The sequence below is a fragment of the Sus scrofa genome, chromosome 1 (assembly GCF_054392235.1).
Source record: "Sus scrofa isolate SSC_HxYL_T2T_F1_AM1 chromosome 1, Sscrofa_HxYL_maternal_Yorkshire_Landrace_v2.0, whole genome shotgun sequence".
In the NCBI taxonomy this organism is placed as follows: Eukaryota; Metazoa; Chordata; class Mammalia; order Artiodactyla; family Suidae; genus Sus; species Sus scrofa.
Genome location: NC_139383.1, coordinates 284352111 through 284379219, shown reverse-complemented (window position 1 = coordinate 284379219; position 27109 = coordinate 284352111). Strand labels below are relative to the sequence as shown.

Genomic DNA, 27109 nt, shown 5'->3' with positions numbered 1-27109 from the left:
GGCCGAGGATGCTGGGCTTAGAGGTCAGCTCGTGACACAAGGGGCCTGACAAAGAGACAAGGGGCTGGTTTGGGACCCTGGGCAGTGGTGAAGGACAGCATGGACGTGGGTGATGGGTCATTGGCCTCAGGCTGAGGGGTGAGGTGTGGGTCAGACCGCCCGCTCGCAGTTGCCAGACTTCTGGCCAGTGTCCGAGCGTCTGTCTCCTGTCACGAGGAGGGGGACGGGGGACACAGACCCAGGGCCCCACGGTTAGGATTGGAGAATAGTGTGTTGCCCTGGGGTCAGCTCTCAGCAGCGGCCACTCTTGGCCACTCTCCCCGTGGGTCCCGATTTGCAGGCTTCGTGTCCTGCCCGTTCCTGGAAGCATGGCACCCCCACTTTCCACTTCTTAATAGCAGCAAGAGAAAAATAATAACGATGGCAATAACAATACCAGCCACTCTGTAATTTATTCCTTGCTGAGGTCCTGGGAGGCGGGTGGGTCAGTGGGTGGGGAAAGTGTGGCCCAGACCACACGGCAGGAAATGCAGGACCCGGCCCTTCCTCCGGCCGCCCTGGAGCCCCTCCCAGAAGCCCGCCTGGCCGGCCAGCCCCACTCCTCGGATCAGTCCTATTTCCCGCCTGGGTGGGGGTCCACCGAGCCAGGCGTCTCCCGGCCTCCTCTGCCCCAGGGGCCCTGACTCAGTTTCCCCAGCTGGCTCCTGAGGCAGGGGTGCTCCAAGGAGCATTTGAGTGAATGGGAGGCTTGGGGCAGACCCCTGAGGCGGCTCAGGAGGCCACTGCCCAAAGCCTGGAGGGAAAGGCTGCATGTGGCCCCGGGATAGGGGTGGGGTGGGGGGCAGAGGCAGGGGGAAGGCAGGGAGGCCCTGGCCGGCCTCTCGAGGCCGGTGTGGACAGGCCCTGAGGGCGTGCCAGGCCTGGGGGAGGTGCTGCTCTGGTCCCCATTTTACAGATGAGGAAACGGAGGCTCAGAGAGCTGGAGTAACCTGAGCTCTAGAGCCCAGATTGGCACCCGCTGCCCCCTCCCCTCCCGGGCCCTCGGCCCCCCTCCTCCTGCAGAAACAGGCTCCTCCACCCGCCCGATGGCTTCTCGGGGGAGCGTCTGAGCTTCTGCCAGGATTAGGCCTTTCAAAGGCCGCGTGCCCAGCGTCCCAATCTGCAGCCATCAATACCGGCTCTCAGATCTCCGAGCCTGATCGAATTTCCTTCGGCGCCGTCCCTTCTGAGGGCCCTTCACGTGTCAGGGCTGGGCCAGGGTGGAGGGAGCGGAGCCGAAACACGCGTGGGCTCCGTCCCGCCACCCGACGTCAGAGCCGCCCAAGCGCTGTGACCGTGACCGACGGGTCCCCCCGGGCGGGCGCTGCACAGGGCAGTTCCGGGCGACTGAAATCAGGCTGCTTAGTAATGAATCGGGCAGTTCGCTGGCGCCGCAGCCGAAGCGCTAACACCTCAGACGCGGGCACAGATGGAGGCGGGGGGAGCGGCTGCTGCCTCTGCAAATGAGCAAGAAAAGGGCTTGTTAGACAGAAAGAGCTGGGGGGCGGAGGGCGAGCCGGGAACAGGATTGTCAGCGGATCTTGCAAATACTCGAGGCCGCTCTGGTCTGGACCAGCGTGCTTCTTATTTCAAAGCAATTTAACCGATGGGATTCCTGACTCCCAAATCAAGAATGTTATTAAAATGAAGAACAGAGGCAGCTCGGCTGCTTGTTGGGACCAAGCCTGCTGTGGACTCTCTTGTCCTCCCCTGAGAGGTGGCCGGGGCTCTGCTTTCCCAGGCTCCTGATGCCCTGGCTGGGCTTTTTCTTTGAAGAGGGGATGTGCCATGTGTGAGTCCCAGAGGCGTGTTGAGAGACCGAGGCAGGTGCTCTGGAGGGCGCGCCTGGGTGTGTGCGTGTGCGTGCGCGTGTGAGCGATCAGGTTTTAAAAACTTGAGGATAGGAGTTCCCGTTGTGGCTCAGTGGGTTAAGGATTTGGCGCTGCTGTGAGCTGTGGTGTAGGCTGCAGACGCACCTTGGGTCTGGCATCACTGTGGCTGTGGTGTAGGCCAGCAGCTGCAGCTCTGATTGGAACCCTGGCCTGGGCACTTCCATATGCTGCAGGTGTGGCCCTAAAAAGCAAAAAGCAAAAAAAAAAAAAAAAAAAAGTATAAAGCAAAAATATATGTATAAATTAAAAAAACCAAAAACGTTGAAGATGGGTTTTGGTCAGTTCTGTTCTGACCGGGGAAAGATGCGAGGACCCTCACTCACCCCCCTTATTGTTTGGCCAGTGCAGAAACCAAGCCGCCGCAGGACGGGACCAGTCCAGGGTCCCGCAGCAGGTGGCACAGCTGGGCCCGGAAGCTGGGCTTTCTCCACTGCACCCCAGCCCACCCCGTGTCCTCCAGCGGGCGTTTCAGGACCTGGGGCACTTGCTCAGTCTCCCCTCGGGCCACTATGAGGCTCCCGAGTCCCTGCTGGGCTCCAGGGTCCAGCCGGGAGCCCAGGCCCGGCCCCACGGAGCAGGCAGCTGAGGGGAGAGTGTGGGGCAGGGGCCTGCACGCAGGTCCCGGGCAGGGGGGGGCCAGCTCTCCATCCTCATCCTCGCCCCACAGGTGTTCCAGCGCCGGGAGGACGGCTCCGTGAACTTCTTCCGAGGCTGGGAGGCGTACCGGGACGGCTTCGGCAAGCTCACGGGGGAGCACTGGCTAGGTGAGCCCCCACGACCGTGGGCCTGTCCTCTCTCCCTGTGCACCGCACACCGTCATGGCCGGCCAATTCCCGGGCAGCGTGGGAGGGCATCCGTGGATCCTGTGCGAGTGAGCACTGCGAGCGGGGAGCCATCGCCATGGGTGGGCTCCGAGGAGCTGGTGCTTTTCCTGCTGGGGACCTGGTCACTGTCCTGTCGAGCAGCTGTGGCCGGTGCAGGGCACTGAAGGTGCTGGAGAGCCAGGACGACCCCAATGCTGCCCTGCCCTTGGGGGTCAGCACTGGCCGATGCCACGCCTGGGCACCAAGGGCACACCTCCGGAAGAAGCGGCCAGTGGGTGCTCCCGGCCGCAGCTCCCACTGCCCCAGGGCTGGCACGTATCCCTCGTCCGGCTCAACGTGAGGGCTCGATGAGCTTTCTTAACGTTATTTTTACTATTACCATTATTTCCTTCCTATTTGTCTTTAAATTCACTCAATATTTTAAAATTTGAGTATCTCACATAATTTCACTCTCAAGAATGACATCCAGGAGTTCCCAGCTAAAGATGTGGCATTGTCACTGCTGTGGCTCAGGTTTCAGTTCCTGGCCTGGGAACTTCTGCATGCTGTGGACACAGCCAAAAAATAAAAGGTTAAAAAAAAAAAAAGAATAACGTTCATAAAAGTCACAGGTCAGAATCATGTGTATACTTGGGAGGAAGCTGTGGCCTGAGGTGAGGCTTTGAGTTTTTTTAAGTTTGAGATACGATTCACTGTTATAAAGTGCACAATTAGGAGTTCCCGTTGTGGCTCATCAGGTTAAGACCCCAGCTAGTATCCATGAGGATGCAGGTTCCATCTCTGGCCTTGCTCAGTGGGTTAAGGATCCGGCGTTGCTGTGGCTGTGGTGTAGGCCAGCAGCCTCAGCTCCGATTCAACTCCCAGCCTGGGAAATTCTATATGCTGTGGGTGTGGCCCTAAAGAGACTTTTTTAAAAATAATTTAAAAAATTAAGTGCACAATTAGATGGTTTTTAGTATTTTCAGAGACTTGTGCAACTATCACCACTAATTCCAGAATATTTTCTCCACAGAAACCCTGTGCCTACATTAGCAGTCACCCCCCATTTTTTACATTCTTGATACATATTAAAATAAACTCTTGGCATTAGAATGACATGCCCCTGCCCAGGAATGGTCTGAATGACTGTGAACCCTCCGCAGTGCACCTGTCCCACTCCAGCCTCCCTGGGCAGGAGGGGAGGGCAAGGTGGAGGCGTGTGGCTGGCCAGAAGCACCACTTAGAAGGCTGGGCGTCAAGGTCTGGGCTCCACGTGGGGGTCAGGAGGGTCCCAGGTCTGTAAAGACTTTCAGCGGAACCCACCTGAGAAGGGTCCAGGTGCGCGCCCACTCCCCTGTGTGCAGAGGCACCAGCTTTGCACTGTCATTTGCTTCCTATCCATCTCTCTCCCACCTGGAGTCCATGAGGGCTGGCCCCTCTCTGCCCTGACCTCCGCTGTGCCCCCAGTAGCCGGGCACGCACCCACCGCAGGAATGGCCAGACATCCCCCGTGGACTTCGGGACCACAGCCCCACCTACTGCATGCCTCCAGCGCCCCTGCTGTTTTACTTACCTCGGCCCTGACATGCTCACTCCACGAGGACAGTACTGCTGTGTCCTCTCCTTTAGGGAAGAGGAAACTGAGGCTCAGAGAGGTGAGGTCACTTGCTACAAGTGGCCCAAGTCACAGGCTGGTGTGTGTGTGTGTGTTTGCACATGCGTGTGCATGTCCACCCTTTGAGGCCGGTGCTGCCTGGGCAGGATTCGTGTGCTGGAGCCCGTCTAAGCTCTGAACCGTGCCCTGAACTGAATGAACGAAAGCAGGACAGGACAGTGGTCAGGGGACAGAAGCTTCCAGGTAGGGAGCCCCTTCCCGGGTCCCCTACACCCAGGCGATGGGAGAAGGGAGAAGCTGCCAGGTGGGGGCCTGTTCCTGCAGCACCACCCACCCCCTTGGAGCAGCGTTGGCATCTGCGTCACTCTAGGCATCTTAATTGAAATCTCTTGGCAGCCGCCGAGTGCGGGAGAAGCATTTAAGCCGGGGCCTTGATTAGCTCCTGGCAGACAGGGAGCCTGAGGAGAATGTCAGCTTGAGCCCAGCCCTTGACTGCCCTGCGCTGTTCCCTACCCCACTTTCCCACACTCCCGTCACCGTCTCATTTCCTATTGAGTTACGGGAGCTCTTTATATATTAAGGGTATTGACCCTCTGGGAGCAACGTGTTGCATTGTTACTCCCAGACTTACAGCCTTCTGGGGGCAACATTACTGCTTATTTCCTAGAAGTTTTCACTGTGTATGAGGTCCATTCTGCTGGTCTTTCCCTTCATATCTTCTGCGTTTTTGGCCCTGCTGTCCCCTCCCAGTTTTACAAGAAATGTCCCCCCCTTAAAATGCTTTCTTAGTGGTAGGTGGTGGGTTCAGGTCATTGATCCATCTGGGAGTTGACGGGGTGTTGATGGGTGAGTCTGTTTTTCCACCGGCTCCTTCCCTTCTCGCTGTGTGATTTGAACTCTGGTGGATGATGGGGTTGCGTCTCCGCGCAGCCCAAGGACCCGGAGAGGTGGGGGCGTGAGTCTCCTGGAAGATCAACAAGGGCTGGAGAAACCCAGAGAGGAAAGACTGAGGGAGGTGGAGGCAGGGAGGGCGGCGGCCTCCAGGGGAAAAGGGAGGCGATGAGGATGAACTGACTCCGAGAGGGAGCAGGCCCCCCTTTCAGGGTGCCTGCCCCCGGGGCCCCTCGTGGGCACTGGGAGGGCACATCAGGAGCAGAGCCCTGCTTGGCTCAGAGGAGTGGTGGGCACAGTGATCCGCCCCCGCTCCGCTGACCTCCCTCCTGCCTCATCCCTGCATTAGATTATTTGTCCTGGGCAAGAACTCAGTAAGAGCCCGGGATCTGGGCAAATCTGCCTGGGTTCAAACCCCAGCTCTGCCACTTAGCAGCTGTGTGACCCCAGGCCAGTTACTTAACCTCCCTGTGCCTCATTTTCCTCACCTATAAAATAAGGGGAATAAGAGCACCTGCCTCGTTGGATCATGACTGCAGCGGCAAACATCTGGATAATGTGTGCCATGGGCCAGGCAGTGTTCTGAGAGGTGTACGGGGACACTTTAATTAAATTGGACTCATTAAAATTCCACTGGCTTCATTAATCCACAGGGAGCACTCACAGCGGTGTCTGGCGTCTGCTGGTGCCGCCAGGCAGTGGGGGGCTGTGGTCGGTATTGCCTACAGTCTGACCGTTACAGCTTGGGAAGCCCTCTGGCCCTCAGGCCACAGGTGTATGGCCTGGGACCCAGAGAGGGACAGCAGCCTGCTGTGTGGCTCCAGCCCAGGGAGGAGCGAGAGGGCTGGGAGACGAGAACCTGGTGCCCCCAGAGCTGGGTCCGTGGTGAGGAAGGCAGGTGGGTGCAGGGAGGTCCCAGCGGGTCTGCTGTGTCTGTGTGGCTGTGGCTCTTCTCGTGGCTTCTTCACATCTGCCCTGGATGGTGGGTCAGAGGCTTCCGTCTGGGTTGGAGGGGGAGGGTCTGCCCAGCCCTCACTCCCACCGCCCAGGCCACCTGCACGCGCTGACCCACACATGGAGGGTTGGGTGGTGGTGGAGCTCAGGAAAGGAAGGCGGGAGGGACAGACTGATGAAATGGCAGTCTGTGCTGATAACTTGTAAGGTGTTTAATTAAATGCCCTCTTAATCAAGAGCAATCACACCCGCCGAGAAGCACCTTGAGTGTGAATGAGCGAGAGGGAGGGGCAGGCCTGGCAGAGACCCCAGGGTGGGCACAGGAGAGTGGAGGAGGGGAGTGACAGAGAGGGGAGGAAGTGGGCCAGGGTGCGGTGGGGGTGTACAGAGCCAGGCCCTGGGGACAGCAGTGGGCATGGTCCTCCCCCTCTCGTCCACTAAGCCAGCATCTAGGGAGCACCTACTGTCTGCTGGCTCGGTCTCAGATGCTGGGATTCAGCAGTGAGCAGGACAGTTGGCCTCGCGGAGCTTTCATACCGCAGGGGGGTGGGGGGAGACAGACACGGACCAGAATGATAAGCTCCGATGGGGGAGCGGCTGGGTGGGCCGAGGCCCTCAACCTCGCCAGGAGGCCACGCAGCCTTCCTGAGGAAGTGACACCTGACAATGAACAGAAGCTACAGGTGAGGAGGAGCAGGGAAAAGAGTCCTGAGCAGAAGGAACAACATGTGCAAAGGCTCAGAGGCCAGGGAAGTGCATGTGAGTACCAGATCCCAACTGGCTGGAGCCCAGAGTGTCAGAGGAGAGGAAGGCGCCATCGCCCCCGATCCAGAAGATTTTCCAGATTCCTCCTGACCCCTGCAGGCTGTCTACCAGCCTTGAACTTAAAACATTTGGAAAACACAGCCTGATGTAAGGGAATACAGGAAACACGAAACACGAAAAACTGTCAGTCCTCGGTTTCCTGCCAAACACAGACCTGCAGGAGGAAGGATAGTCCAGGGCCGAGAGCATACACTTGGTGGTGGTTATCCCTTTCTGTCACCGGCCACACGCGCTTAGCTCTCGTCTCTCTTTGGTTCTCTCTGGGGAGGTCACTTCCTAGGTCCCCCAAATTCTCCGCCCTTCTCTCCCCCATTCCAGGTCTCAAGAGGCTCCATGCCCTGACCACACAGGCGGCCTATGAGCTGCACGTGGATCTGGAGGACTTTGACAATGGCACAGCCTACGCCCACTACAGGAGCTTTGGTGTGGGTTTGTTCTCCGTGGACCCTGAGGAAGACGGGTACCCGCTCACCGTGGCCGACTACTCGGGCACTGCAGGTAGGGCTCCAGGCAGCAGCAGGGACGGGGAAGGGCAGGGGTGGCCCCCCAGTCTTCCAGCCTGGAGGATGACGGAGGTCTCACCAGGCCAGGGGCTGGGATCAAGGCTGCACACCTCCACCTCCAAGTCCGCCTTGGTTCTCATCGCAGCCAGAGGAAGCTAGCAGGGCCTAGACTGTTCACCCATTTTGCAGATAAGCAAAGTGAGCCCAGAGCCAGGAACTAGGAGCCCTGGAGCTTGGGCTCTGCTGAGCCTCTAAATTACAGTGGCTGACCCTCTCTGGGCTGGGTTTCTCCTCTCAGGACAAGGCGAGAGAACGCAAGGGGAGGGAGTGAGTGACAAAGCTGGGAGGAGGGAGAGGCCGCCTAGATGCAGGCACAGCCTTGGGGACAGTGGGTGCCTGTGAGCTGCATGGATCTCAGAGGTGTGGAGGGGCAGGTGTGTGTGCACCTGTGTACAGCGGGGGGGGGGGGGAAGAGCAGGTTGCATGTGTGCACATGCACGTCCAGGGGACTGCATCATGCATGCACCTGTGCCCCGAGAGCACACGCCCGTGTGTGCGTGCCTGTGCAGGGGACTCCCTTCTGAAGCACAGTGGCATGAGGTTCACTACCAAGGACCGCGACAGTGACCATTCGGAGAACAACTGCGCCGCCTTCTACCGTGGGGCCTGGTGGTACCGCAACTGCCACACATCCAACCTCAACGGGCAGTACCTGCGCGGTGCGCACGCCTCTTACGCCGACGGCGTCGAGTGGTCCTCCTGGACTGGCTGGCAGTACTCGCTCAAGTTCTCCGAGATGAAGATCCGGCCGGTCCGTGAGGACCGCTAGACGGCGCCCCGTCTGGCCCCGCCCACAGCCCCGCCCCTCACCGTCAGTCCCCTGCCACCCCCACCCGCCGTCCCCCATGCCCACCTCCAATTCCGCTTCTGCTCAGATGCCCGCCTGCCGGCACAGGACTGACCCTCTCTGGCGATGGGGTGGGTCCAGACAACCCCTGCACCAAGCACCCCCTGAACAAGTGAGGCCGCCCATCACCGTCACTCTGTCCAGCCCCCGTGCCTCTGCTGATGGGCGGCAGGGCAGTTCTGACCACCCCAAATTCTACCTGCCCAGTCTTTGGCTCCTGGGCTGTGTTTACCCTCCCTGGGCCACGAGCCTGCCATGTGCCCCTGGCAGCCCCTCTGCTCTGCCAGTCCAAACACCTGGAGCAACGGGCACACAGAGGAGAGGCACATGGCACCCCTGGAGCCCTTTAGCAGACCTTTCTGAGTCGGGCCTGAGCCGCCAACCCCCTCTAACGCCGGGAGGTCCCACCCCTCTTCCAGGGACTGTGGACGGGCTGGTGCTCAGGCCTGCCCGTGGCCAGGACCTGGGTGGTCCCATCCTACCACGCCCCTAGGTCAGGCTGGGGTGCAGCTGCCTTCGGGAACTCACACCCCGAGGTGACCGAGACCAGTTCCCTGGAGCCCTTCCTACCCATCCACCCGTGTCTCTGCAGGTCCGGGAGGTCCCCAGTCCCCTTGGCTGCAACACCCTGCCTCCCGCCTTCTCAGGGCAGCTGGAGACCCACCCCACCCCCTTCTCCAGCCTGTGGGAAGTCCGGGCAGGTCCTGCACCCTTGGTCTGGGCTGGGCCCATGCAGACCTCTTGGTTTTCTGGGCTTCGGTGGGGCCTGTACCACCCCCTACTCCGGGATCCTGGGCACTCCTAGGGGCTGGCCCAGAGGAGCTAGAGGCTGTTGGCTCGGAAACTGCTGTCTCATGGGGAGGCCGCCCCCTGCTGGTGATTGTGGGTGTTGCCGCCTCGGGTCACTGGGCAAATGGGGGAGGCGGAGGCCCCCACTGGGAACTCAGAGACATCTTCCACTGAGCCCTCTCAATGCCCAGTGTCCTATGACTGCACTCCCCCCAGCCCCGCAAGGACCATGGGTTCCCAAGGTCAGTGCCAGGAAGGGCAGGACTGGGACTCCAGCCTTCAACCCCCTGCCCAACAGCCTTGGGGCTCTTTTTCCAAATTCCCGCCTGTCGGGACCTGAGGGGGCCATTTAGAGGGCCAGGAAGTCAACCTGCAGAGCTGCTCAGAGAGTGGGCAGTCCAGCGAAACCCCTCCTCAGGCAGGGGTGGTTCCTTTTTAGGGCACTTGAAGGCAGTTCTCAAGGCACTTCAGCTCTCCCTACCCCCGCCCCCCACCGAGGCTTGTGCTTCATTAATAATACATCGGAGTTGGCTGGGACAGTGGGAAAGGCCCCTGGTGCCACTGACTGGCCATGCGCCCTGGCCGGCCCCAGTTCCACCTGGTCGTCGGTGCTCAGCAAGATTTGCTGGACATCGGCTGTGGGCCAAGGCTGTCGTCTCTGGGTGCTGGACCAGACCCAGCCCCTGCCCTCTAGGCACGCAGCTGGACTCAGGGACAGCCAAGAAGCAGGTGATTCCAGGCCAGTGTGACCAGGGTAGTGAGGGGGGTGGCACAGGTGCAAGCGGGGTGGGGGCAGCGTGGCAGAGGTGTGTGAGACGATCACACGCACCCCCCCACCCCACTGGCCCCTTTCCCATCCTCAAGAAACCAAAAGAGCCCGTCCCCCCCGCCCCGGGGTTCCTGGGACCCCCAGCCAAGAAGCAGAGTCTGCGTGGGGCCTTAGCCATCATCCCCCGGGGCCCCCTCCTCCTCCAGCTCCAGGCTGGGGCCAGTTTCTGCTGCCAGCCTCGAAGTGCCAGCCACTGTTTAGAAAGTGCCAAGAGCTTTCTGATCTGTCATCAAACAAACTCCTGGTGCGCGTGATGTTAATTCACAGATGTGCGTGTGTGTCAGGAGGCTCAGGGGCGCTCGTGCCAGGGCTTGGCCGAGGAACAGACATGCCACAGCTTGGGCCTGGTGGGGGGGCCGGGCCAGGGCGGCTTTCAGGAGTGTCTGGCCGACCTGGAGACACTGGTTCCTTCCTGCTGGAGAGCACCAGCCCCACTCCCAGCCCAGGCCTGGCACCACTAGGGGACACTGCCAGACCACACGCTGGCTGAATGGGCACAAAGCCCATCACAGCGGACAGCCAAGGCCAGTCCACCCTCCTTCCTAAAGGGCACACCGGCTCTGGGCCAGGAGGCTGAGGTGAGCGAGACAGGCCTGGGCTCTGGCGTCGAGGAGCCCACCGTGTGATGTCAGCGCAGAGGAGTGAGCGCAGAAGGAAGGGGTGCTGGGAGAGCCAGTGAGGGGACGCCGAGACCTGACATGCATGCGAAGCTCACCCAGGACCCGTGGTTCCTGCACCCAAACCCTGATGCACAATGCCCAAGTTGATGGCCATGGTGGGGTACCTGTGACCCAGCTACCCCACTTGACCTCACCCCCTTTTCCTTCCTTCTCCCCCGAGACAGCCAAGCAGGGGAGTGGGCGGGCTCTCCACACTGGGGCCTGGAGGCAACGTGGACCCCCTAAAGCTTCTGAACATTCCTTCCAGCAAGCACAGTTGGGTTCCGTGCAGTCAGCCACTGGCCTCACTCCTGGCCCCTCAAACTCTGGATACATCTCTGGGACACCACCAGGGGGCCGCCTCGAGCCGAGGATGGACGGACCCTGGCTGTACCCCCCGCAACGGCCTCCACACCCACAGTGTGTGGGAGAACCGCAGCCTGTTCTCAAGTGGCGTTTCCCCCTGCTGCCGTATGTACATAGGTGTCATTATACTGTTTGTCTTGGGGCAGAAGCCATGTCAGTGTCACCAGTGCCCACCTTCCCCCCATCCCCACGGGCACCCACGCAGGCCTCTGGCCATCCTGGCTGGGGCTGGAGCCCTGGACGCTGGGGGCCCCCGCACCCAGGATTCAGGGGATTGGGAAGGTGCCAGGAACCATCCGTGGCATCTGCTCCAGCAGAAGGGGGGCAGGTGGGGAGACCAGAGGGGCTGGGGCCCCGTCAGCGCAGACCTCTTACCTGGGGCATCTGGGGAGCAGCGTTCCAAGGGAAGACAGGTGGGGGGACGCACAGGATGGAGGGCGCTGGCCGGGGCAGAGGGCTCTTCCCAGCCCCAAGGGGGCCGAGCAGCTGGCAGGACTTGGCAACCCGGAGGGCTGACGCTGGACCTCGGTGGGTTTGGGGGAGACGGGGAGGGGGCTGGGCCCTGACCTGAGGCTGGCCACCTGAGCCCTGCTGTGCTGTCCACACCAGCTGGTGGTGGGGGCTGGGGGCACCGGGGGCCAGGGAGGGAGCTGGCAGCTTATGACTGAGAGTGTGGCACGGGACAGGTGCTCGTGTGGCCGGTGTGTGTGGGGCCTCGTCGTGTGTGTTCTGCCTCCAATAAAAAGTTTCATGGTGACCCAATGGGGCTCGCCTCTGACCCTACTTGGCCCCATGGGGTGGGTCAGACACCAGGTGTCCCAGGACTGCCTCCTGCGCGATTTCCCCAGACTCCCCTCCGTTCTCATTTCAGTGCAGGAAACAGCTTCCCAGATAGCTTTGTACCCTTGGCAGCTGCTTGAGATCCTCTGGCCAAGCCAGTCCTGCACCTGTCCAGCAGCCTGGGCATCCGGGTAGGGGATGGGGCTTCGGGGGATGAACCTGGACCTGCTCTATTTGGGCCTCCCATCCCGGTCCCGAGGGCCACAGTCAGTCCCTGCGGGCCTCTCCGGTGCCAAGGCCGGAGTCCTGAGGAGCTGAGACTCTTGATTAAGGAACAACAGTCCCTGGAGCTCCCTTCATGGCTCAATGGTTGACGAGCCCGACTAGGATCCACGAGGACGCAGGTTTGATCCCTGGCCTTGCTCAGTGGGTTGAGGATCCAGCATTGCCGCGAGCTGTGGTGTAGGTTACAGACATGGCTTGGATCTAGCTTAGCTGTGGCTGTGGTGTAGGCCGGCAGCTACAGCTCAGATTGGACCCCCAGCCTGGGAATCTCCAAGTGCCGCCAAGTGCGGCCTTAAAAAGTAAAACAAACAAACAAACAAAAAAGAACAACAGTCCCCAACGGCTGTTTATCCATAAAACCAATGTGAAGCTTAAGGACAAAGCAATCCCCCGAGTTCGTAATGAAATCCAACGCTTACCAATGGAGCCTGGCACGGGGCCTGCGGAAGTGGATGTGCCCAGGTCCCTGGGCTGCCTGTGCAGAGACGGAGGTCCCGGGCCCTGGGACTGAGGTTTCCCAGACTGTTCCCAGCACGACTCCCCCAAGCAGGGTGTTCTCTGCCAACAGGTGAGCAGTCCTGCCTGCTGATAGCCCAGGACCAGGCCCCCAGGGATGCTGGGGAAGGAACCCCTGAGCTGGGGGCGTGGGGGGGGGAAACCACTGAGATGGCCCCACAGGCCACACCTGCCCTAGGTGGGCCCTCTCCAGCCACCACCGAGCCAAGCTGCTCTGGCCTGGCACATGGAAACTCCAGTGACTCGGGCACCCAGAGGTTCTTAGGGCCGACTTCTTAGCCACAGATGTAGAATCCAGCACAGAAAGAGAGTGCCCATGGCAGGTGGGGTTCAGCCAGCACCCCTTCATGAGGCCCAAGCTCGTGAAGAGGGCCCGGTCTGGCTCTCCTGAACACCAGCAGCCGTCAACACCGGCCCCACCCTGCCTTTATCCAGTGGCTCATACACCCGCTCCCTGTGTTGTGTCCCCACTCCGGTGGAGAAGTGGAGGCTCAGAAAGTGACAAGTCTCGCCAAAGGCCACAGCTGGTATGTGGCTGAGCAGAACCCAGCCCTAGGGGCTCACGTGAGGTCAAGGGTGGTAGGGAGTGGGGTCCAGGATCTGAGTCAGGGGCTTTGGCTGTGGCACCCTGCAGGTCCCGCCTATGCCAGGTCTCAGCTCCCACGCCTCGAGCAGCTCCAGGCCCTGCCACTCCTCCTACGAGACGCTACCCAGGGAACCTCCCCGCCCCCTCACCTCCCAGGCTCCTGTGTTTACCTGGGTGCCAGGAAAAGCCTTTGTTTCTGGAAGCTGACCCTGGATGGATCCTGCTGCTGTCCACCAGACAGTGTCACAGTCGTCACCCCTTCCCTGCTTCGAGGAGCCCAGGAAGACACTGGAAAGCAATCTTTTAGGCCCAGTGTTCTGGGGAGCATCTGGAGAGCCCCTGGAGCTGGGAAACTCAGCACCAGATCTGACAGCAGACGAGGCTCCGGGTCCCCCACATGGGGGCGGGGGCGGAGGGATCATACTCGCCCCCAGTCTTGCATCCACGCCAGCCCAGGCCCAGCACCTGCGGCTCTCTGCGGCCACTTCCCAGAGCCTCAGGCCTTGTCCTGAAAGGGAACTGGGCCAGTGGTTGTTTTCCAAGCAGAATTTTCTTGGAGCCCAATATGTCAACAGCCAAGCGGCACTTTCCTCCTGGGGGAGGGGGAGGGGTGGCCTGGGGCCCAAAGCTGTCCCTGAGGAATCCGCAGAGCAGCGTTGGGGAACCAAACCCTCTCATTTTACACCAGAGAGAACTGAGAGGCACAGAGAGGGCAAACACCCAGCCCAAGTCCTCACAGCGAGAGAGCGAGTGGCGTGCTGCAGGCTGCGCTCCATCCAGTGTCACAAGCAGCCAGCACTGAGCAGGGAGATAAGATGACACGGTACCTCCCATCTCACTTGCACACGTGCACACACGTGTGCATGCGTTCATGCACATGCAGGCCAGCCCTGTGGAGACAGCCCCGGGGGGGCCAGTTATGGAAGCCTGCTCTGCGTCTGCTCTGGTAGCACACGGGACCCCTCCACCTGCACCTGCCCGGGAGGCCCTCACCCTCGCCCTTGCCTTCGCCAAGGGAGGCCCGAGCGCACCCCTCAGAGGGGCCCAAAGGCAACTCAAGCCGTCTGCCGGTTCTTGACCTAGTTCCTGTTGCATGCGGGGCTGATGAGGCGAGCACAGGACCAGACTCTGTCTGTGGAGCCTCAGGCCCCCCACCCCCTCACCACGAGGGCAGTAAAGATTCTAGCCCCTTCCTCTGGTCTCAGGGGCTGGGGAGGGATTGCCGAGGCCGTCTATTCCCGTGTGGGGTCATTTTCTGGCCCCAGCACCCCAGGCAAAGGCGATGGCTCAGCTGGGTGAGGGAGGGCCCTGGAGACCCATGCTCCGTGCCCAGTCCCCAGACTGGCCTGAGCAGCTACCCCAGGCACGGAGGGCGGCTGCAGCCTCACCAAGCACCTGCTGCCTCGCCACCCTGCTCGCTCTCAGGAGAGGAAATCCAAGCCTGGCGACTGTGCCGGCCGTCCTGGCACCTGCTGGTCTCCCCACAGACGCGCTTCAGACAGATGCGGGGGCCGGGGGGGTCACCAAACACGGGTGGTGGGACAGGGACAGGAGGGGAGGGGCAGGGGATGAGCCCTCCTGGGTCTACAGGCTGCTGGGCCAGTCAGCGGGGCACCCAGGGGCAAAGGCTTCCCTGAGCTGAGTGCTGGGCTTCCGGCGCTGGGCTTTTGCCGAGCACGCTGCCCAACCAGGAGCTGCACTCTGGCTTAGCTGCACAGACCCCGTGCCTGGAGCAGACCCCGGGGGCGCTCTCTGATCCCACACGGGGCGGGCGAAGGGACGCATCCAACTTTGCTGCCATTAGTCATGGGGTGAGAGCCCTGAGGTGTGATGCCGGCCGTGGTCACACAGAGACCAGAGTGGATCCCACAGGGACCTGTGCGCCCACAGCAGAGCCCCCTCCAGCCCCATCCCCCTCTGGGGATGCAGCGCAGGTGACGACACGTGGTGTTCCCCACCCTGACCTGTGAGCTCGCCCGCGGAGAAGCTACTTGGGAGTGATGACCGCCGGTGTCCTCTGCCATGGGTGCCGGGAACCCCCACCCAGCCCTCAGCAAATCCCGCCCAGGGTAACAGCCTCATCTCCGGGACTCACACCAGAGCCAGACGACTTGAGAACACTCACTGGGCCAGGAACCGGGGTGGGCTGGGGAGACTGAGCTTCCCTTCCAGGAACAAACCTACTGTGGCTCGGGGACCAAGGGCTTGAGAGAGGGGCTTGCTAAGTCCCCTTCTTGCCCCCCACCCCCCTGCCATTGCCCAGCTCAGCCTCCAGGCACTGGTTGCCCCTCCAGAGCAGGGAACCGTGGGCTCAAACCCAACCCCTGGCCCATCTAGCGCGAAGGAAGGCCGGTTCACAGCTACTCCCTGGGCCCGTGGGTCGGCGGCGTGGGCTGGGCCGCAGGTGTGTGAGGCAGACCCAACAAAGGCAGGGCCCGGAGGGCTCTTCTTGGCGGGCGCCGACGCCTCCTCCAAGGGACAAGAGGGTCACCGTTAACGATGCTGCCCGCTCTCCTCCACAGGAGGCGGCCTGCCCCGTCCGCCCCTGGTCAGACTGCATCCTGTTTGTCCTGGGCCTCTCAACAGTGCGGCCCGCACTGCCCCCTCCTGCACCACCTGGTCCCCAATGGAATCCTAGGGCCAGGAATGCGCAGCAATCAGAGAGCCAGCGCATGTGCGCCCAGGGGCCTGTATAAAGCAGGGGAACCCAGAGCCACACGTCCTGCACAGGAGCCCGGAGCAGCTCTGCCCAGCCCGGCCCAGCCCGGCCCAGGCTCCAGCTGTTGTCCTGGGACAGGCCCACAGCGCGGTGAGTAGAGCCACTCCCCCCACCCCCAGCAGGGAGCCCACGCAGGCCGTCCCCCAGGTCAGGAGCTGGGCACGGGCAGTAAGAACCACAGGGTCGCAAGGGGCTGCAGGCCAGGGACAGGGAGACCGGTACCTCGTGCTGCAGCCCAGAGATGGAGCTCAGGGGCCTCCAGGGCTTGGCCCTGGTCTTCCTTCTGTGCTTGTCCAGCCATGTCCCACATGTTGGGGCTTGAAGCTGCAACTTGGGCTGGGGTCCAGTGTTCGGTGTGGAGTGTCCCAAGCTTCCAGCAGGTTCTGAAAGGGGTCCATGATCCCCCAGAGGGAGAAGGGTCACTTCGCTCTGTGGATCAGGATGTCCCCCTCCTTGAGACCCAGAGCCCAAGCCCGGGCAGGGGTCGCTCCCCTGGTGGAGTCCCACCTGGTCCACTGCTTTCATGGGCAGGAAGCGCCTTGTGAGAAGCCCCACTCTCCGGGCCCTGATGGAGAGGCTTTCCTGAAGCAGGCGAGAAGTTGCTCCAGTCCCAGGGGATGCGGGATGCTTAGGAGGGCTGGGTTTGGGAAGAGGATGGCTGCTTTTATGATTTTTTTAGAGCTTTCTGGCCAAGAACACTTTGAAATGTCTTCAAGGGAGGCATTTCTGCAAACAGCGCTGGGGAGCCCGTGCTGTCTTCTCCAGAACCGGCTCCCTTTATTCCAGCCCCAGTTCTACTGCTCAGAGGACCAGCCAGCTCCAACTCACCATGGTCATTACCAAAAAGGCTTCCTTTGCAAGGGAACGAGCAATTATTGCCAAGGCGGGGGCACTTGGGGAAGCTCTATTTGTTTCAGATCCCCACAGACTGGCACCCACGGGTAGTGATTCCTGCGTCAAGCCCCATTAGACCCCGGCTCGCATCCCAGCTCTGCCACTTAGGAGGCTGTGGGATCTCCCCCTCCTGGCAGGGGGATGTCCCCGTAAGAGGGGATAAGCAAGACCCTCCCTGGGAGGCCTGCGAGGACGACAGCAGGTATGGATAGAGTCGTGAAGCCCAGAGCCTTCGCTTTCCAGCTGTGTGGCCTGGGCACAACCTCTCAGCCTTTCTGACCCTGCTCTTGCCTGAAAAAATCGGAATAACAGGGCTTAAAACCAGCTCTGTTGTGAAGATGACGTGCGGCTGTGCACCAAGGGTTCAGCTCACAGTTTGGCAGAGTCGGTGCTGTGGGAACAGGCGGCTACTCCTCTCCAGGGGGTGTCTGAGGTGGGCTGGGCCCCTCAGGTCCGCTTCCTTCTGTCAGGAATAACTTGTTTCCATGTCAGAAAAACATGAGCAGAGTGTCCCAGCTAAACAGCTTAACTAGACCCATTCATTATCAAGTTGAAAATGAAGGGAGATTGATGCTATTAACTTCCTATCCCATGGCTCTGAGATGATACGGCCCAAGAGTCAATAATTATAATAAAAGAAGAACGAGCCCACATTTGCTCAGCTCTCCTGGGGCTGCCTGTAAGCCATCCCAGCAGCAGTGGTATTAGAGCGCTAAGCTGCCAAGGCCGTCAAAGGAGAGGGAGAGGGAGAACCAGCCTAATTGGTGCAATCGGCTCCTGAGCCTGCTAAGAAAATAAAGGCCCGGTCCCCACGCTGCTTGCCAGCTGGGCTCAGCTGAGCCACCAGCTCACGCCTTTGATGGCTGCCCGGGCCCTGGGAGGTATGCTGACAAGCGTGCGCGGCCCAGCAGCGCAGCCTGTAACTTCCTCCCCTCTCTGCTCTGCCCAGATGATCAGCTGTCACTCCCTGCCCTTCCTCCTCCTCCTGCCGCTGGGTGCCTGCTTTCCTGTGCTTGACAGAGATGTGCCTGTGAACGCCATGGATGTCGTCGGAGGCGGAAGGAGCTGGGCCAACCTGGCAGGGGGACGGCACTTTCTGTGGGGCTCCCCTGGGTGGCAGAGAGCTCCACACCCAGGTGCCTGGCTCATCATGGCCAAGGAGCTGCAGGCGGTGGGCAGAGCACGTGCCAGCTTCGGGTTGAGGTTTGGGAGGCAGGACAATGGCAGTGAGGCCGCTGGCTTCCTCCCGGGTGATGGTGAGAAGGCTAGTGGCCTGTTAGGGACCCTGGCTGAGGAGCTCCATGGCTACAGCAGGAAGAAAGGTGGCTTCAGCTTCCGCTTTGGCCGGGGGTGAAGGGGCCCAGGCGTCCTGGAAGGGGCTCCTCCTTGACAGACCCCCTCCCCCGCTGCCACCGTTTCCACTCCCATCTTCTCCTCAAGCCTCAAAGACCAAGATGCTGAAAACGTGTTGCTACTATAATGAACTATAACAGGAATTCTAACAGCAGTAGGATTGGTTAAGTGGGTGCTTACTTTAATCTCGATCTTCGCTGAAGCAAAATCCTGGATGGTGTCAAAAAGGAGGTTAGGAGACACAGCTCCCAGGCAGGCTGTTGTGCGCCAGCCCCCTCCCCTGGGGGGCTGGTTCTGAGCAGTCCCCCTGCCCCAGGGGCATGGAGCCAAGGACTTGGGGGTGTGCATATGAACAGAGCTGAGGCGGGTGGACGGAGTGAGGACAGTGGGAAAATGCGAGTTTTGAGTCTCCATCGGGACACCCGGCGTGGCAGCCAAAGTGCAACAGTAAGGGAGCACTTTCCACTGGGTACGGAGTGTGGCTCGGAAAGCTAAAAATGGAAAAAAGAAAACTTGCTCTCCATCCCATTAACACAACACCCCTGCGGCAAGAAAACCTCGCTGCGGGGTTGAGAAGCAACGAGGAACCAGCTGCCCATCCCCTTCTGACAGCCGCCCTCGCAGGTGGGACGGCACCTGCCAAACCACGAGGCTCCTGGGAGATGAGCAAGGAAGGAGTACGTTTCTGCTACAGCAAGGCTGCACTTCCAAGGTTCAGAATATAAATGTGTTGTACCTTTTGAAATAAAAGTTATAGCCATTGCAAAACCATAATGGAAAGCTCGCCTGCCTCTTGCCTACAGGTCCTCTGTGCCCTAGGAACTTGGCTTTCCTGAGCTGCAAGTGCCTTAACTTTGGGGAGATGGAAATTGTGGCGCATGTACCCACACAGCTCTTCCAGAGCCCCCTTAATTGGCGGTGGTTAACTTCCCACGGTCAAAGGTGTAGGGAAACACGCATGGGGTGTGTTTTCCTCTGCACTTCACTCTTCTCTGTTTTTCTCAAAGCAAGGAGCGTTCTGAAAACAACCTCTCTGCCCCGAGGGAAGCCAGCGTGCGGCCTGGAGTGGCTGCAGCCCTGGGGCGAGGCAGCGCATCCCTTTCAAACGCTGCTTTGGTGGGTCCGGCATCCCATCCCAAGTCGGATACGGCGGTCTGAGGCCGCTCACTCCCAGGCTGGCTTCCGCTGCTGAGATGAGAACCTATATTGATGTTGCTATGGCAACAGCTCCCCTCCTTCTTTTGAGCTGCTGCTTGCCCCTGTTCACAATTGAATAATTTTCCATTGAGCTGTCACAATTAATTGGTAGATTTTTATTAGCCTTTTAGAACCACACTGGGTTGGGCCCAGCTTGGCACCTTGGAGCATTTCAGTGTTTTCCATTCTATTAGAGACTTACATTCCCCGGTAGCAGCTCTCAATCCTCGACAGCCAGAAAGCCACTTCATTAAGGGGTGACAGATCTGAGCCACAAAAGAGCCAGGCTGACTGGGGAACAGAACTGGGGCGGCAGGATGGGACAGGAACACAGGAATCAGAACGCTGCCTTCTCCTGGAGCTCCTCCCTGCTTCCCCTGTGCCCTGGGGCTCAGGGCCGATGTGACAGGGACCAGACAGTGACACCACGTCTGGGAGGCACATCACACTCCTTGGCCTCCGCCACGGTCAAAGTCGAGGACGGGCCGATCCCGGAATGCCTCCCTCCTGCCAGTCCAACAGACTGATGGGGATGGGGCTTTGCTGGTGAAAGGGGCAAACGCTCAGCCCTCAAGCCATGGAGGGCAAATCCTAAGAAAACGAGCCCCAGTGCGTTCGTAGAGGGCAGCCCAGGGGCCAAATGCAGGAAGTAGGATCCCAGCTCCAGCTCCCACCCCAGCAAGGGCTCGTTTCCACTCCGTTAAGCATGGGGGGTGCCCAGCAACCTGGACCACCCCGTCCTCAGCTCATTTACACACACGCAGAAGCCAGAGAACACGCCTGCTCGAGGAAGGCCAGCTCAGACAGACAGACCAGAGGCCGGGGCCAGGGGGACTCCCTGCAGCAAGGCCCCCTGGCCGACGCTCTCGTTCCAATTTCTACTCGTAGAACAAAAGGAGCCGCCCCTGTAGTCACTGGATTGTGAGAACTTGAGTTACCAAGGCCGGGACACTCCCGCACGTGTTTACACACACTCTGGGGATAACACCAGCTGCCCCGAATTTAGGAGGATTGGATTAACCTCGAAGGAGGTATCCGAGATAAAGGGGGAGGGGGAGGGCCTTCAAAGCAGAGGATACCCTGTCATTAGGCTTTCATCATTAAACAAAAATCAACAACAAAGCTATCCTTTCCAGTTGCTTGTACACTGGAGCTCAATAAGTCTGAAAATCAGAACAATCAAACCGCTAAGAGCATCGATCTGTTAAACCCACTCCTGCCACATTTGGCTCAATCTCCTCTTTAACCCTCCCCCCGCCCCCTGCAAGGTCTGGGGGCCTCTTGCCCACCCCATACCCCGGCATCTCCTCGGCGGGGAGGGTCACTCCCCAGGTGAGTGGCGATGAGGCTCTGGGGAAAGCATTTATTTTAGAAGCAGAGAGATTAAACTCCCGGTGGGGTGGGCGGGTAGCAGGCACTCTCCTCCAGCCCGGGCACCCGGGCACCAGGAGCTGTTTGCATTTGTTCATCTTATCCAGTCAAGACACAAAAAAAGGCTTCGCCTTGGTGTGGAGGCCTCAAAGTATTTAGCTATTAAAACAGACGAGGAATATCTGCTTATATTTTCCTATGTGTTTGAAATATTGATAAAAGTCCCTAAGGAAAAAAGAGGTTTGTGGGGCAGCTGCTGTGGGAAACAAGGGGCCACCTGGCCTGACCTTGTGCTGGTGCCATCCTCCAAGCAGGGCGCTGGGTGACAGGCAGGAGGGCAGGATGGACAAGGGACACTGTGGCTGGTCAGCGCTGACCCACCCGATGTCTTCTGTACCAAGACAACATTTAGACAGCAATGCCCAGAGCGCTCAACTTGGGAACGCCGTCTAGAAAGTACCCTCGACACCCCAAAAGGCAGGCTCGCTGTAATTCCGACGTCTCTTCCGGGACGCTGCTGGTCATGCTGTGGCCGTCTACACGGTAGACACACTAGTCTGGCCTGTCTAGGAGACAGAAGCCGGCCCGTGCCATGTGATCTCGGGCAAGCTGCTTCCCAGCTCTGAACCCAGCTTGCTCACCCACTAAACGAAGACAGAGACAGACCCTCCCTCGTCACAAGAACAGCGTGAGGGCTGCCGTGAGGGTTGCCCGTGGTAAAGCAAAGGACGCTGTGAAGGGGCCGAACGCACTCACGCGTGCGCGCCAACACGACGCCTTCCACAGAAACCTAACGCCACGCACCTCCCCAACGCGCCCCGCTTCTAAGCGTGGCTTGGTGATGTTTCACCAGGTGACACGGCCCCTGGCCAGCACCCCCCAGACCATCCTGCCTGGGCCTGCCGCTCGGCCCCGTCACTTGCCCGCCCAGCCCCCGCACCGGCCCGAGGGGACGGATGCTTCCACGTCCCTGCTCTGCCTCTGGCGGCGGCTGCTCTGAGTGGCGGACGTGGAGTGAGACGAGTGCCCACTCGCACGGGTCCCTGACCTCCCCCTGTGCGAACAAACCCCACGGACCCCCCTTTCCTCTGTTCTTGACCCTGGACTGTTTTCAGTTTGGGGGTCTTATTCCCTGGTGTCCATGCCAACCACAGCTGCTGGCCCTTTGGTGGGCTTGGCCCTTGGGTGCTCACTGCTGGGTTCTGGATCTCGAGGGCAGGACTCGAATCACCTGAAAACTGTTGGGTGTGCACAGAGGAAGGTATGCTCCCCTGGGGCTAAATCCACAGTCCTCCTTAGTTCTCAAGGGCTTCTGTGACCTGAAAAAGGTTAAGAACCACTGTTCCAGAACGGCTACCCCAAGTACAGTGCTTGGGCTCAGGCGACGTTCACGGAAGCTTCTTCTTTTGGAGAAGTCTCCTGAGACCCTTGTTTCACACTGGTACGGCTGCCGAGGTGACGAGTGCGGAAACGGGGCTGCATCCTGGCCTCATCACGTGTGAGCTACGAGTGGGCAGGTACGCTCACACTTACCTGGACTGGGAGAGGATGACACGCCCCAAGAGGCTGCCGTGACGATCCCATGACGCGTCCATGAGCAGCACAGAGGAAGCGGCCGTCCGCGGTGGCTGTCACTGTAATCACTCTGCGTCCTCTTTCAGACTTGAAGCTGTCACTCGAGACAAGAGCTCGTTACCCGTGGAAAGGCCCCCGACTTGGGAGATCCGGTGTCAAGTGTTGGTTCAGTTTTTCCCTCTGTGAAAGGAGGGAAGAGATCCGGTCCCCGGGGCCAGCTGCAGCTACCCAACTGGAGCCCGCCCCGGGGGCGTCTGCCAGCCCCGGTCCCGGGCTGGGCTTTCCACCTCCACTGCCTGGCGTGCAGCACGGCTTGCTGCCGAGGTCTCTGGGAGAGCGGTTTCACTGAACCGTGCTCTCCAAAGCGCTTTGGTGAACAGGATCTGTACTCGCTGACAAACCCGCTGGCTTAATAGGTATCATTACCAGAGGGTGCTACTTATGCCCCGACTTCCACTTTCCAGCTGTCAGCTGCCGTTCAAGGGAGACCAAGCCGGGGAAACGACAGTGGCCTGGCCACAGTTCCCTCGGGAGAGGTCACGGCACAGCCCAGGCGGTGTCTCCATCCCCTCTCAGGCCAGCACACCCCGCTCTTCCTCGCGCACACAAAGAAATCAGATGCCTGGGGTGCTGTGGGTATTGACGGGGCTGGGGGCCTCAAATGTAAAGAGAAAAAGCCCCGTGGGGAGGGATTACCCCTTCAGCCAGAGAGGGGTCCAGGATGTGACCTCCTCCCACTCCGATGACACGCGGCGGCCTGACAGGCGGCGAAGCCCGGGCTGGTCTTCCTCTCGCGCGCCCGTCAGACATGGTCTGCGAGGTGGCACAGCCCACTCCCAGTGCGGCTGACAGGGGGGTGCAGGAAGGGCCCAGGATGAGGTGGGCTCATGAAATGGCTGAGGACGAGGAGGATGCAGGATTCTGTTCACCAACACGGCGCCTTCGGCCCCTTCGGGAACGTGACTCCCTCCCTCCCCACACACGTGCCACGGCCTGAACAACGGGGAAGAATTAGAGACCAAAGCAAGCTGCCCAAGTTCTAATGTTGTAAACATTTATTTAAAAAATACTACGGAGGAGAGATGTGGATTTGAAAAACACAGAGTCATATGCAGGAAAAAAATGTATTGGACCAAACAACAACAAAAAAAGATGCCATAGGCATTCTAGAAGGGCGGATAGTGGAAAACTATTTACACATCATTTATAAAAGAGCCAATCTATAAAAGAGTGTAATACCAAAGTATAAATGCAAAATATAGTGGCACATGGTGTGAACACGAAGAGACCAGTACCTCGTGGAAACAGGCAGCCGAGGGGACTGCGTGGGCTGTTTTGCTCTGTCTGCAAGGCCACCGGCGGTGTTTGGGCCCCTCCCTCAGTCTGTGCACCACAGGAGTCTGGGGGGGCAGAGAGGTGATGAGCTGCGAAAACAGCATAAAACGATCCAGAGGAAAATACCTCTGCTGGAGAAATAAAAGACCAATTTCGGTGATTAGGGTAAAAACGGGGCCTGTGCGAGGTCGCGGGCACGAGAAGGGCTGGGGAGAAGGTGGTTTCTCCCGGTTTCTCCAAGGGTTGCTTCTGAGCCCGGCTGGTGAGACTCAGGCAGATGCCTGCCCACCCCTGAATAGCTGCTCTAGGTCAAGGTCAAGGATGCCTGGGCTCCTGCCCCACGAGCCCAGTCCTGGGCAGCCCGGGGCAGATGACACGGAGGCCTGCCCTTTGAGACACTTTCAGGGTTTCCTTTGTTTGTGACTTTCTTCATCTCTGATGACCCCAAATGAAACACCAGGGCAGGTGATTTGCTGGTGGTAAATCAAATACGCCAGGTGCCCGTTAGCAGTGCAGCCAATGCCGACTGGGCTTTGGAGCCCCATCTCTTCCTCCCGTCTGTGCGCTGGCGCTCAGCGGCAGCCCCTCCCCTATCGGAGGCGGCTATGCCGAGGGCAGGACGTTGAAGCGCTTCGAGAACTCCAGGAAAGAGCCCTGCAAGAACCCACTCTGTCTCAGGAGAACAACGGAGTGGAAGAGTGACAAATCAGGACCGAGCGCCTTTTCAGGGCACCTGGAGATTTGGAAGGGAGCTAACTCTGCAGCCACTGCAGACCTGCCCAGGCCCCGGGCCACCCAGCTGGCCACCCCCAGCCGCCTCTACAGTCCCCATCTGCTGAACAGCGACCCTGCCACCCTCAAGACTCAAGCTTTCTATCCAGGCTTAGCAGTGCATATGCCGCCAGAGCAAGAGCTGGGCTCTGCGGACGCGGAGAGGACAGCGACAAGGAACCTCTCCCACACCCTGGACCTCCTTCCCCAGCTTCCCACCTGGCCCGGGCCCCACGGGCTGCTTGGCTTTAGCACCCTGTTTCACCGCCAGATCAAGAGCTGTCCTTCACATGAGGAAACGGTGAGGGCACCAGCCCGTGGCAGGCAGCAGGGGAGGGCAGGGTGACCAGTGGGCAGCTCTTCCCAGGATGTAGTTCTGGAAACATGTCTTCAGCACAGCAGACACAAGAAAGATGAGTGCACAACCTCTCTGCACAGGGTGAGTGGCGGTGACAGGTCCCAAGGCCTTGGTGACACAGCTCCCCTGCCATTTGGGGTACTCGTTCTTGGGGTGAAACGGAGGTGAAGGACGTCCTTGGGGAAGAAAATGAAGAGGAAGTGCTCATTCGCCTTCCCGCCCAGGCCCCGAGCTCAGCCTGGAAGCTCGACGTGGGCAGGAGGCTGCACGCTGCCCAACCAACCACAGTCCAGGGAGCAGGAACCCCACAGACAGAACGCGGCCGGGGGTGCGGGGAGCCAGGCCTCGGAGAGGGGAGCATGGGACGACGGCGGGTGTACAACGCAGGGAGTAGGGCTGCACTCCACGGCGGCCCCCGGCTCTGCCCGGAGCAGGGCTCCCGGGCCAAGGTCCCCGCTTGCTGGTCCTCTGTCAGCCACCGTCAAGGGCACGGGGAGCCCTCACACACTCTGGACGCCCAGCTTCTGCTACCTCTGCACGATGTCACTGATCTCCTTCACGGAGCTGAGGAGCTTGCTGAAGTCCTGGGTGGCCGCTGGGCCACTCCCTGCTGTCGCCGGGCAGATCTGAAGCTCGCGAAGACTGTTCTCCAGTTTGTTGATGGCCTCGCGAAAGGCGAACTTGTTCCTCATCTGCTGGATGGAGTCCACGTAGCTCACGCAGAACGTGTAGAGGTTCTTGCCGGCTTCGAGCACGGCGCTGTGGCTGGCCATCTGCTCAGAGTTCCTGGAGACGGCCAGGCACAGGGCCTCGGTGCCGTCCAGTACCATGCCCTTGGTGATGGCGCCGCTGGCAATCCGCTCCGGAGGCTGGCGGGTTTTCCGAAGAGACACGCGGGTCGATATGAGAGGGATGAAGGCGGTGGAGGACGGCTGGTCCCCCGCCAGGGCAGAGGATGCTGTCGGCAGCGCGCAGGGAGCAGAGGCTGGGCTGGTTGGGGTCCCGGCTGGCTTGGTGGACGACTGTGGCTTTGGCACGGACGGGAGCACAGGCTTTTTGACACCGTCTCCCAGCTGGCTGGGTTTGGCAGCGTCACTGTTCACGGCATCCACAGCCAGAGCCGCAGGCTTCGCCTTCCCACTGGGGCCTACCTCCCCGGCTGCCTCCTGGCTCGGGCTCTGAGAGGACTTCCCCACCTTCCCAACAGAGGCGGGCGGCGGGGGCGGCGGGGCAGGCTTGAGTTTGGACAGCTTTCCCTTGTCCCTCCCTGGGGACTCGGAGGCGGGCTTGTGCCTCCTCACTCTGGACTCCTCGCCAGGGGCCTTGCTGGGCCCTCCAGAGGCACCTGGCCCGGCCCTGCTGGTGGGGGGCCCCGGCTCAGCAGGTGCCCCCAAGGCACTGCACTTTCCGGCGTCTTCCTTGTGGGGAAGGCTGGAGGAAGATGGAACCTGCCTACGGAGGAGTTTCGGAGTCAGGGTGGGAGGGCTGGAGCCCGGGCTGGACTCGGCCGTGTCTCTGAAAACCTCGTCAGCTTCTTCCTCGGTCTTCTTCGCCAGCCGGGGTGGCGGGGTGACGGTGCCTCTGGTCACCTGGTCGGACCTGTTCTCACTGGCCCGCTTCCGCGGCAGAGCTGGCTTCTCACTTTTGTGCCCCCCAAATGTGGACGAGTCAAACTGTCTTCCCGTGGACTGCAGGTCCCGAGGCAGCGTGACCGACCGCCACTCTGTGTCCTTGGCCCCGTGGGGCACGCAGGAGGCAGAGCAGGACCTCAGGAAGCGCTTGCTGGAGCTGCCGCCGCTCTCCTCCTCGCTGGCTGCTAACCGGCTGCTGGTCAGGGTGCTGGACTTCTTCCACAGGTGGGGGGACCGGAAGCCGGCGCCCCCGGACTCCCGGAAGGCTCCGTTGGGCACGCCGGCCCCGCCGCTGGGCTTTGGGGACTTGGCTGGCTCGGCCGCATCCGAGGGTGCGAGCGCGAGCGCCCCGTTGCTGGCTTCCCGGCCCTCGTCCTCGACGGCCCCTCTGCGCTCGGGCTGGCCGTCCATCTCCCGGAAGGAGCTGCTGCGTTTGGGAGGGGTCGGGGCGGTCTTCTTCTTCTTCTTGATCAAGGCGCTGAACAAGTTGGTCTTCTTGTCTTTGGGGAGCAGGCGCTCGTCTTCGTTGAGGCCGCCGTCCTGAGGGCTGCGCTCTTTTCGAGGCAGCAGCGGAGACACGGCCGGCTCGTGGTCCGGAGGATCTGAAACACACCGGGGAGAGTTGAACGGCTCCAGGCCAGAGGCTGCGGAGCGAGTGGGGAACCT

General features: G+C 60.4%; 3 protein-coding genes across 7 annotated transcripts in view; 2 read left to right on the top strand and 1 right to left on the bottom strand.

Annotated features, from left to right (window-relative positions):
• The window catches only part of FIBCD1 (fibrinogen C domain containing 1), a 38003-nt gene extending 26169 nt beyond the window's left edge, over positions 1 to 11834 (top strand). For both annotated transcript variants that reach the window (XM_084999078.1, XM_021070324.2), the window contains exons 6-8: positions 2599 to 2695; positions 7338 to 7517; positions 8092 to 11834. In XM_084999078.1, the coding sequence (XP_084855204.1) occupies positions 2599 to 2695; positions 7338 to 7517; positions 8092 to 8351 (537 nt within the window). In that variant the 3' untranslated portion in view covers positions 8352 to 11834. The remainder of the gene's footprint in view (positions 1 to 2598; positions 2696 to 7337; positions 7518 to 8091) is intronic.
• A 5914-nt stretch (positions 11835 to 17748) lies between these two features.
• QRFP (pyroglutamylated RFamide peptide) lies at positions 17749 to 18206 on the top strand. The gene has a single exon (XM_084999081.1). The coding sequence runs from the start codon at positions 17802 to 17804 to the stop codon at positions 18204 to 18206; it is 405 nt and encodes a 134-aa protein (XP_084855207.1). The 5' UTR covers positions 17749 to 17801.
• Positions 18207 to 23388: 5182 nt separating this feature from the next.
• Positions 23389 to 27109, bottom strand: part of ABL1 (ABL proto-oncogene 1, non-receptor tyrosine kinase) — a 146220-nt gene continuing 142499 nt past the window's right edge. For all 4 annotated transcript variants that reach the window (XM_005660524.4, XM_084999062.1, XM_005660525.4 and 1 more), the window contains one exon: positions 23389 to 27045. In XM_005660524.4, the coding sequence (XP_005660581.2) occupies positions 25340 to 27045 (1706 nt within the window). In that variant the 3' untranslated portion in view covers positions 23389 to 25339. The remainder of the gene's footprint in view (positions 27046 to 27109) is intronic.